The sequence below is a fragment of the Folsomia candida genome, unplaced genomic scaffold (genome assembly GCF_002217175.1).
Source record: "Folsomia candida strain VU population unplaced genomic scaffold, ASM221717v1 Fcan01_Sc003, whole genome shotgun sequence".
Lineage (NCBI taxonomy): Eukaryota > Metazoa > Arthropoda > Collembola > Entomobryomorpha > Isotomidae > Folsomia > Folsomia candida.
The window spans coordinates 8,955,632-8,966,283 of record NW_019091195.1 but is presented as its reverse complement, the minus strand read 5'-3'; the positions used below and the strand labels follow the sequence as shown (position 1 = coordinate 8,966,283).

Genomic DNA, 10,652 nt, shown 5'->3' with positions numbered 1-10,652 from the left:
ACTGCTTCGAACAAATCCAATAGAGAAAGATAAGTAAATACAAACAAAGACAAGCGAAGCAGGTGTATGTGTAGTACTACTGGAAAATGAATTTTTCATGCTACTTAATAATTTTTATTACGAAATATCATCATTCATAATTTCTATGGAGTTCGAGTTCGACTCATCATCATGCGAACTAAATATTGCACACTTGCCCCGTGTTCTCTTTATACACATAATCTTTCTTTTTATATAACGGGAGGAAGCAGAGAGGGTTTTGGTTTTGCGAACTAATCGGGGAAGAAGTTGGTTGTGTAACCGAGTTGTTGTTAAGACGTAGCAGAAAGGGTGAAGAATATTATTTTGGGTTTTAGCCTTTATACTGGGCCATTAATGGCAATGGCAATGATCTCGATCATATCTCCATCTGATTCAACAACGTACGGTGAAAGTGCTCCAAATCTGATTCAACGAGACGTAATTCCCAGTTTTACGCCATCCTTACTCGTTGTTCGCATTTAAGGCATTTCTCAAATCCTCTCTTACACTATTTCACAAGTGACATAAAGAATTGACTTTGAAGAAGTACTACTATGGTCATCCAGTGGGTTTTATAATATTGTGCAACGTAGAAAACTAACAATAGATTTTAGGTCTTGAGACAATCTAAATATCTAATCTAACAGTACTTTCCCATTTCACTGCTCACAATATAGTTCCACAGATAGGACATGACTTAAGATAAGCGCATTATTACGACACAATCTTGTTACAAATTAGTCAAATTGATGTAAGTTCTTCTGGGTTAAGCTATACCTTTTCCTTTGTTAATTTTAATTATTTATACGCGAATTTGCATTAATGTGGATAATGTCGCCAGTAGTTAACAATACAAAATGCTTATACATTTTCTAGATTGGAAAACTTTTCCTTCACAAGTCTAAAAATGTCTGCTCAGAATAAGAAAGGTTCATTGGATGCCGAAATTAGAGCCTTTGGAGCTCTGCGGCTAAAGTCTTCGTCAGCATCGCCCAAAGGGGATCGACGTTTAAACCCAATGGATGTTGACTTGGTGAGCACCTATTAAATATTTCTTCACATGAAGTATACGAATACAGGATAATTAGACTAAACTATTGATTATAATTACAGATAATTAGAAAACTGCTAAGTTTTCTATCATTACATGAGCTGAAAGCAGCTCGAGAAGTTAATCGGTAAGCTTTTCAACCTTTGTGAGTGTGCCTTGATACAATACAAAGTGGGAATAAAACTCATTGCATTATTTGCATTTAACAACGAAAAAATCGAATGATGGTCGGATATATGGCATTCCAATTGCGGTTTAATTTTCCTTAGTCCAGGCTTGCAACTTGTCGTGACAAAAAAGTTTTTCTCACAGGGAGGAAAATAATAATTTTAAAATCAAGAAATTATAAAGTTTTTTAAAACCATATTTATTCTATAATGAGTAGACTATATTTAACATGAGCTAAAAGTTAAACAGAAATGCAGGATATATGTATAGTGACGAAATTCAAAAATGGATATTGTACAGTATATGTACATTGTGGGAGAAAGAGTGATATGCATGATGTAAAATTTACGTTGTAAATATGAATTTTCATTTTAATTTCAGAATCTGGAATCAAATTGCTTCTACATTTTTCTACCCCTATTGCTCAAAAGTGAGAACGTACTAAATACACATATAAAGATAATTATTTTATTTTATCATCGTCAAGATCTACACGTATAATTTCATTTCTCTTCATTTAACCCAATGCGCAGGTTACACTAAGCTTCAATGAAGACAATTACTGGACAAATTCAAGAAATTATGGCATCAATGAGATGGTAGGTTTAATTCCATCCGATATATATAGAGCATAAAGAAAGGAAAATGTCAGATTAATTAATGCTAATATGCATAGAAAATATCGCTCGTGCATAAATTGAATGGTTTATATCAATTGTCTATAAACGTATCAACGTGAACAACAAAAAACTTTTACATTATAATTACACACATTTATGTCCTTAAAATCATTGCAATTCAATTTTTTCAATTTCACCAGTCATATTTTGGACCCTTTGGTAGCGTCCTTCCTAGGAAGCTATATCCTGTCATGTACAAATTTGTATTATACATAAAGACATCAGACAATAAATTCTGTTAGGAATAAACTTTCCTTCTTCATGGATTCAAAATTAACCAATCTAAAATTTTCCAATTATAAATTGAATTCAACAGGTAGATTTCATACATTTAGTGGAGATGAGCGAAGAGTGCCCTTTTTCCATGTTTGATTTGGGAACAAGTGTCATGCAACCAAGCTCACGAGAAGGGACGATTGAAGAGTTTTTTCAAGCATGCGGTCCTTATATTCATGAATTAACAATTCGAGAGGATTGTGGAAAACCAATCTTTCGGAAGGGGATGTCAACCAATCTTGATTTAGAATCTCTGCGGATCTTGAGAATTCATCTTTTGCAAGCTTGTCCAGAAATTTTGGATAATTTCTTTGACTTTATCAACACCATTGTTCAAGCTGCTTCAAAATTGGATCATATCATTTTAATTAGCCATCACGGTTTTGATGAGGGTGAAGCAGTCATGTGCCTTATTCAGTCCCTTCTCCTTTGCGATATCACCAAAATACGACGACTGGAAATTGAAGCCCAAATGAACGAAATTCACTTGATCACATTATCGGTAAGTTGTGAACCTTGGTCGTTTTCCATTAATGCTAATTGAAATAATTCAAAGTTTGCGAATATTAGTAAACTAAATAAATGTAAAAACTGGTAGACTAAAGTCAAAGGCTGAATAACCTTGAATTCTGATATCTTATAATATTCTGTTAACTTTATAATTTTTCTACTAATTGAAAAATGTATTTCCTCACTAATCTGATTCAACTTTTACTACGCAGGAAATAAATCTTTCTCTTCAACATTTGACCGTGGATTTTTGGGGTTCTCATCTACCGAGTTCTAATGGGATGAAGGTGACGGATCGAATAACTTTGATCTTTATTTGTATCTCTCTAAAAAAACGTAGTGTTTAGTAGAGTAAAGTAATGTAATATAGTAGTATTACCTCCTGAGTACAATAGATTATGGTTGTCTTCTACCATGCTCATGTAAGGTATCGAATATTTTTTATCTTTAAGAGGTTCTTGGAGAGTCAGAGTGCAACGTTGGAGACATTTAAATTGTCGGATGTCGCAATGAGGTGATGATTATGATATTATTTCAATTTTGCATTTCACGAGATATTAAATACGATTTCCATTAATCTGATTAACTTGGTTAAATTTGTCAATTTCCAGCTCATTGTGTGTAATTGAGTTTCCTACAATGCAACAACTGCAAACTTTGAAGATCAAGGGTAAGTATAATAAATATCGATTTCTTTATGCATTGTGTCATGGTTGTCATTTTGCACAAAAGAAATTATCTTTCACTGCAAATTTATTGTACTTGTATTTATCGATGTAGGGTCAATGCTGGGTCGCATATCAGTGACATTTCCTCACATTTGCTTTGTTGACCAATTTCCAAAGTTGAGAACACTTAGGTAACTTTCGTTTTGCTTTGCTAAAATTTTACATTTGACGGCACCAAAAGTGTCACGAAATTGTTTACTGAAATAAATAAAAAATCACTCACAAACATGATCTTACCTGCATAATTTAGCTTTACGGAATTATTTGGTGAGTGGGAAGAATTCTTGAAAACGGGAATGAAACCATCAATGACTGTACAGGAGTTGAAGTTGCCCTCCGACTTTTGTGATGCTGCGTGTTTACGAAGGGCTGCATATTTGTTTCCCAATTTAAAAAAATTGGAGGTGCCCTGTCATCCCATTTTGATAACTGTGGTGTATGAACTTATGCCCAACTTGGAAGAGGTTAGTCTTAATTTATAATTTATTTTATTATCAAACAATGAACTACAATCTATAAAAAAATGTTTTGTTTGTCAGCTATCGATTAACACTCGATATGTTAGCTTGATTGACGACATAATTACTGGAGTCCCACATGATTTGTGTGCTGAAATAAATCGGGAAAGGTGCTATGATTTCGTGATAAAGGACCTTGAAGGATATCAAACCTCACGGTCAATCGTATGCCTAAAAAGTTAGTAAATCAACATATTTTCAATACGAATTTCATCATGAGTATATGGAGCTTAATAACTAATTAATAATAATGCCTTGCACTTTTGCTCACAACTTGGATTTCTGTTACAGAATTGAAAACTCTGAACTTAAAATGCAAACGATCCAGCGACCCTGTAGAAATTACAGAAATTTCATTTTACCTGGCACTCTTTCATATGAAAAGCTTAATCGCTTTGGATTTTGGACTTCGTCCTATGATGGTGAATAAACGATTTTTTATTTTCTATCTTCTAATATATTACTCTTTGATCGTCTGCAACCTTTCTATGATTGGATAATAAATACTTCCATAGTATAAATTCAACTCTATTTGACATTGCAGCTGTCTCGAGAATGCATGGAGGAAATAAAGCAAAGGTTCAGCGTCGTCAGCCTTCATCTGCACCAATAAGCTAATATAGTCGTCCTATCTTGAGAGAATGATGTGTACCTGATAAGTTATTAGAAATTCCTACGATTTTTGAAAGTGCCATGACATGTTCATTACAAAAATATCCCACCTCTGACTTTACATCACAACCAGTCACTAAAAATATGTGAAAGTTAAGTAAAAGTATTATGAGAAATATTGTTCGGTCTGTAACTGTGAAATAAATAAAGGCTTGAACATTTATTGAAGAAAATACTTTTTATTCACCACAAACACAAATTGCCACGAATGACACAAAATAGCACAAGCTTAAATTAAAACTTTCTTATCTCGGACAGCATTATCAATGTTGTGGAGATTTAATCATTTTTGACTTGAAATTCAAAGGAATGATATTGCTTGGTACTGGCAGTGGACGTGCACAATCTGCATTTTTAAATTCGTCTTCAGAGTCCGAATCCGAAGAATCGTGTGCAGGAAGACATTTGCGGTTCATCAGACTCGTAATGGACGTGAGAAATGTGAGGTCGTGGAATACATCAGGAGCAAACCTTCGATTTGCTGCTGCTTTATTGTAGAACCCTTTCAGCTCCTCGTCCGCCAGGATTTCCAATCTGTTTGAATAATAGAGTCGCCTTGTTGGAGCAAACGGTCCACATGTCACATCCGGTTCAGATGTACGCTGAAAGTAATGTAATACAATTGAAATAAATGCATCCGCTTCAATGTTCCAAGTATAATTTTGGAACATTCCTTACTCGATAAAAGACAGGCATAAGGGATGGACAAAATCCACAGCAGCAATGAAGGAAATATGGGGCAAGGGTAAGGACCAGAGTCAAAATGGCGTAGAAAATCAAGCCTCTGTTAAAACGATCCTTTTCTTCCGTTGTCTCATTTTTTGGGTGAAGCTGATGAAAATATGCCTGTGTTATGCAGTAAGCTGCCACAGTGAATTGCGCCAAGTAATTCCCAAGCATCAAGAGATTCGATGCAAGGCCATGAATTTCTTGCTTCGGGGTCAAACAAGGTCCATAAACAAAATAAATGTTGTGCTTGTCCACAAAATGCTTCACAATCATGTAACATAGACCTTCATTGAGATATTACATTAGGTTCAGGGTTAAAATTTACAACAATAATGCGCAAACTTGAGCTTTTGTGCAATTTTGAATTACCAAACGGTGTGATTACTGGGAAAATGAAGCTGAAGACTGCGAACGTGACATAATAAAGCATCGTGTATGCATATTGCGACCCCAGCGGAAAATCGTAAAGCATGCTAAGCTTTAGTGACCTTTGCTCTCCTATTATTTTAATTAATCAGGATCATATTTTAATAATTTCAACCATTAATTTTACCCGGACTTTGAAGACAGCACGTGTATATGCTAAATAGTAGGATTTCAGGAAGTCTGAAATATTAAGCACATGATGAACGTTTTGCTAATTTCACTCGCGGTGTGCATAAAAAAAATTAACATGTATAATGTATTTTTTTGCATGGTGCAAATCATAGTTATGCACATTACCTTATCAATTCTGAAAGAGTACCAACGAAAGTTGCAGTGCACATGTAGTTTACGAAAAACTCTCCGTTCTGTGGGGCAAGGATGCATTGCCACCGAAACACGGTTTTGATCAAATCTTTGTGACTCCTCTCCGCCAGCACTTTTGTGAGTCTAAAGCATAAACGATGGATAAACACCATAAACACAATGGATTATCCAATCTTATAATGTAAAGTTGTATTACGTCACGAGACCAATGCTCGGCAGTATTATGACCATAATAATAAGAAAAGTGAATGTTTTTATCATCCGGGATCTATTTTCACCTGTTTATCCATAGTTAATTGGGAATGAATGTCATAATTAAGAGCTAGCATAATTAATTAATTTCTGCATACTAGATCTAGTCCAAAACCCGGCAAGAAGATCAGAAACGGTCACCAAAGACGGCATTGTTACAGCAAAGAGTAACAGAAGCAGCACTGGGGCCGTGTCATACATAAATCTGGTCTGGAATTTAAACCACGCTAATTATATAAATATAATGCGCTACGCCAGTTTTTAAAATATCTGTCATTCCCAATTATCTTTTTTCAATGCTTATTGTGCACGTACCCACACTTTTTCCATGGCCCCTTCTTCGTTCCCCAATTTATTAGTTTTATTCCTGGTTTTATTAGGAGCTAGCAGGAGGCTTTCCAAAGGGACTACTGTTGTAAGACCTTGGAGCACGTAGACGGGCGTGGTGTAGATGCACATGATAAAAAATGTCAGCATGTTGAGCAAAAAGAACCGAATGTACCTACATATATGCAAAAATATATACACTACGACTGTATTACGCAATACGCCTAATGACTTTTGACTATGTCGCTAATACCAAGCAGTAACTCCAGACCTAATGTTGAGCCTGTTACCGGGTCAAACAATTAAGCATGAATACTGGACATGACGATGAACAATATATGTACACAATAATAATACAACCAACCACAGCAAATCAAGGGAGTGCGGAGCCAGTGATACTTTCCACTTGTCAGTACCTAATCTGCGACTGCATTCAGATTGAGGGATCTTCTTAAAATATTTCATAGCCCAGCTGTGGTCGTTAATGAATCTGAAAGCCATCTCCACATTCTTCGGAAAAAAAAGCAATCAATGAGTTTTATCACTCTGCATAAAGAAATAAAAATATGGAAGTCAATTGTCAGTACCTCGAAGGTGACCACTGCCATTCCTAAACTCCGGGATTTTAACCTTGACCCTGCTTCAAACAGCAACAACTTTTTGCATCGTGCTTCTTCTGTTTCATAAAAATCGATTGCATCCGTCTAGAAAATAATTTATGTCAGTATATTTGAGTAAGCGAGTGTGAAATGTACTGATAAAATTAATTTTTGTCTCCACAACCGTTCCACAACAAAGTCTGCAAATACAGCATTTGTAATAGCAGCAAATACCGCAACAACATCCAACAATTTTTGGAACTTTCCCGTAAAGCTGCCCAAATGCTTCATAGTGTAAAAGAGCTTGCTGAACAGTATTCCTGTATGCAAAAATTTTGCATGGTTACTTATACATACGTATTAAAAATTTCAATCTCGATGAAAAAAGTAAATTCGTACAAGTATTCATAATGCCCGAACAATTCTGAAAAGTTGTAAATGAGCAAAACCTCCCGTATTTCAACGTTGGGGTAAACCTCCTGCAGATGATTTCTAATTGTTTCTTCTGATATACGGGCATTATGGGCTCTCGTAATTCCTTGAATGAAAACACTTCGGAAAGCATCATCTTCATAGTCACCATAACATACAAGATATTCGGAGAAATGGCGTAAAACGATTGTTGCAAGAAGAATTAGCAAAACTGTTAGTGACAAATGAACCATCAAATATTTTGGCCTAAAATATACAACAATCATACACTTTTCATACTACAGCAGAAATGTCATCCTATACATGCTTAATTACTGCAATACATGTTATAAGTGCATACTTATTAATTAGATTTTGAATTGAGAAACGAAGAAAGATGACGGCAGGTGGGTCGTTATTTCTGATACCAGTATTGGATCCCATGTAATTAATAGGAAGAGTAATGGCGCATGAAATTACTGTCCAAATGAAAGTCAACCCAATCAAATGTCGCTGAAAAATAAGATACTTGACGCAATCCGGACCAGCTGAAAAAGAACGAGGTAAATAGGTGTTAAAAGTCAAAAACATTTTGAGTCCTAAATTGGAGCATTTGGGACGAAGGTCGAAACCTATAAGTGGGTATAATATTGGATCTCACCAGCGTGCAAAATGTCTTCGATCCTAATACCACCATGGAATGCAAATATTTAGGTGATTGCACAAAATTACTGAAAAGCAGTGGATCTTTAACACTCACTCCAAGGAAAATGTTGTTCGAATCCAGCCAAAAAGTGTACGATCCTGTAAAATTGCATGGTCCAGTTCCTGCTGCCTCGCTAACCATCTCAATTTGAATCGATCCTGTGTCTCGCATCCGAATGTATCTTTGGACTTTTTGTATAATGATGGATTGACCGGGTCACCTGGTCGACGTATGTTCCGACCTCTTGGCTCAAAAAATTGCTTCGAGTCTCTGAAACCCAATCAATCTCTCATTTGAAAGATGTAAATCAAAATGTAGAATTAAAAAACACATGACGTAGTGCAAGTAATGCGTTCACTTACACTAGATCTTCGTTGTGGGTGTGCCTCTTGATAACTGCCCACACACCATAATCCCATAGTCGGCGTCGGAGAAAGGAGAAAATTAGAAGAAAAATCTATGTTTGTATACATGTTTTGTAAAATATGAGAGGCAAATAAAATAAAAATTCTAATTAACAAGATTTAAAGCACTTACGACAAATCCAAAGAGGCTAAAAATTATATTTTGCCGAATGCCAGAAAATCCACCGGAAGCTTTGCTTCTTTGATACCTTTCATAAATGTTACACAGCTTATTCTTTTCTACATTAGTGCCATTTGAACCTTCCATGTTTCTCCCGAAAAGAATTCAGATTTCCGAAATTGCGACGAAGTGCTTTAATCCGATCAGAATAATCATTCATTTAATTGGTATAGTTCGACAAAGACATTTCGCTATTTTGTGACTATCAAGATTATTTGTCGCTTTATCACTCTTAGGTGAGGAACAAAATGACTATAGAAACAAAGGACTAGATGCTACATCCTCTCTTTAAACTGTGATACTCATTCTCTGCAAGGTTATACGTGGTCGCCCTCTTCCCTTCAATGAGGGCTGTGATCTTTGATTGGATTTCTTTAATAAGGGACAAGCCATTTCTACCCTATACTCCTGTCGTTTTTTGAAACAAATTGTTTACATGAGCTAAAAAAGTTCACCGAAGTATGCATTTTAACCTCCCATGATGTCAATTAATTGTGGACAATGCGTACATTTTATTTCATCAACAAACAAGTTCAATAATCTTGCCAGTACGGCATACAATTTTCAGCCGGGGTAGGTTTACTTGATTTGAATCTGTGGTGCAGCATGTACGTGGTTCCAATTTAATTCAATTTTCTTTCCATCAAAGTCGACAGGTTTCACCAAATGATCAGAAATCGGAGCAAGCTTATTCCATTCCAACCTCTCATTCTCCTTTCTGCCGAGTTGCCTTGCACATGTAGATGAGGACGAGCAATCTGGTGGATCAGGCTAGGAGATGAATTTTTAACCCTTCAATTGAATTTCCTTGTCTTGTTTGATGACTTCAGAGCCTGAGTGAGCAGTCAAATCGCAGTATGTATCGGTTCATGAGCATCTACATCAATGTTTTACGCTCCTCCACGCACACGACGCCATTATGGCAAATTCGTACAAAGTGCAATATCAGAGAAACTGGCGAATCCACTACGGAAAGAGTGGTCCATCCATATCTGTAATTGAATATATTAATACAGCCACAAAATTAATTCGCCCCTCGCTTCCATAAATTGGGGTCCAGCTCTTGCTCAATTTTTCTTCTTTCATCACCAATGTACTGATGTATGTACTTATAAGTTGATGCAGGAATATACATACTCTTATGTAGAGGAGGTAGAAATCGCTGGGTATACATAAGTATGTACATATTTGCAATCTGCGTCGAGGTAGAATAAATGTGGGAGTGGATGAAGATTGTGGGTGAAAGCGTGGAGGAGGATGAATCATCAAAGGAAATTATTATGTTGGAAATTGGATTGGGATCTTGTCGATGATGATGGAACGTGTTTCTGCATTTTGCATATTGCACGAAAACAGAATTATGTGGGAATAATGCGTAGTATAATATCAGCACGTGCGACTTTTGGTCTTGCACGCTTATTTTGTATTTCCAACTCAAGCTCATGAAATCAACCTGGCTTTTGACCTCCTATGGACAGGTTAAACCTGCAAAAGGTCTGAAGGAAAAAAAATCAGATATTACTTTCAACATGTTTGTTATACCGTCAACCATGTTTAAGCCAGTATGTGTACAGGTCTTTGGAAGAAGCAGATGCAGAAGAGATAGAAGGTATTTAGAAACTGTCGGTTCGTACCAAATCTATGCCAACTTACTGACAATGATGTGTGT

The 10,652-nt window shown here is 36.0% G+C and overlaps 2 protein-coding genes across 2 annotated transcripts; one reads left to right on the top strand and one right to left on the bottom strand.

The window, feature by feature from the left end:
- The first annotated feature begins 250 nt into the window (after nt 1-250).
- On the top strand, nt 251-4,787 carry LOC110846002. Its single transcript, XM_022092589.2, has 14 exons — nt 251-772; nt 898-1,054; nt 1,135-1,199; nt 1,622-1,670; nt 1,774-1,839; nt 2,237-2,698; nt 2,919-2,993; nt 3,159-3,220; nt 3,318-3,376; nt 3,487-3,565; nt 3,685-3,898; nt 3,974-4,130; nt 4,244-4,374; nt 4,497-4,787. Exons 2-14 carry the CDS (start codon nt 929-931, stop codon nt 4,563-4,565), a joined length of 1,614 nt encoding a protein of 537 aa, XP_021948281.1. The 5' UTR covers nt 251-772; nt 898-928; the 3' UTR covers nt 4,566-4,787.
- An 8-nt stretch (nt 4,788-4,795) lies between these two features.
- Nucleotides 4,796-7,058, bottom strand: LOC118434976 (CSC1-like protein 2). The gene is made up of 7 exons (XM_035849832.1): nt 6,671-7,058; nt 6,454-6,565; nt 6,300-6,381; nt 6,077-6,226; nt 5,907-5,959; nt 5,303-5,851; nt 4,796-5,226 (listed from the first exon to the last, which is right to left on the bottom strand). Exons 1-6 carry the CDS (start codon nt 6,830-6,832, stop codon nt 5,640-5,642), a joined length of 771 nt encoding a protein of 256 aa, XP_035705725.1. The 5' UTR covers nt 6,833-7,058; the 3' UTR covers nt 4,796-5,226; nt 5,303-5,639.
- Between the last annotated feature and the right edge of the window lie 3,594 nt (nt 7,059-10,652).

Excerpts from the sequence above, each read along its gene's own strand:
- LOC118434976 (XM_035849832.1), bottom strand. The coding sequence starts at position 6,832 with ATGCTGACATTTTTTATCATGTGCATCTACACCACGCCCGTCTACGTG. Across the intron at positions 6,382-6,453 it reads CGGGTTTTGGACTAGATCTA|GTGAAAATAGATCCCGGATG; the intron begins GTATGCAGAAAT and ends ATGGATAAACAG. Across the intron at positions 6,227-6,299 it reads CCGAGCATTGGTCTCGTGAC|ACTCACAAAAGTGCTGGCGG; the intron begins GTAATACAACTT and ends TTTATGCTTTAG.
- LOC110846002 (XM_022092589.2), top strand. The coding sequence starts at position 929 with ATGTCTGCTCAGAATAAGAAAGGTTCATTGGATGCCGAAATTAGAGCC. Across the intron at positions 1,671-1,773 it reads TCTACCCCTATTGCTCAAAA|GTTACACTAAGCTTCAATGA; the intron begins GTGAGAACGTAC and ends CCCAATGCGCAG. Across the intron at positions 4,375-4,496 it reads TTGGACTTCGTCCTATGATG|CTGTCTCGAGAATGCATGGA; the intron begins GTGAATAAACGA and ends TTGACATTGCAG.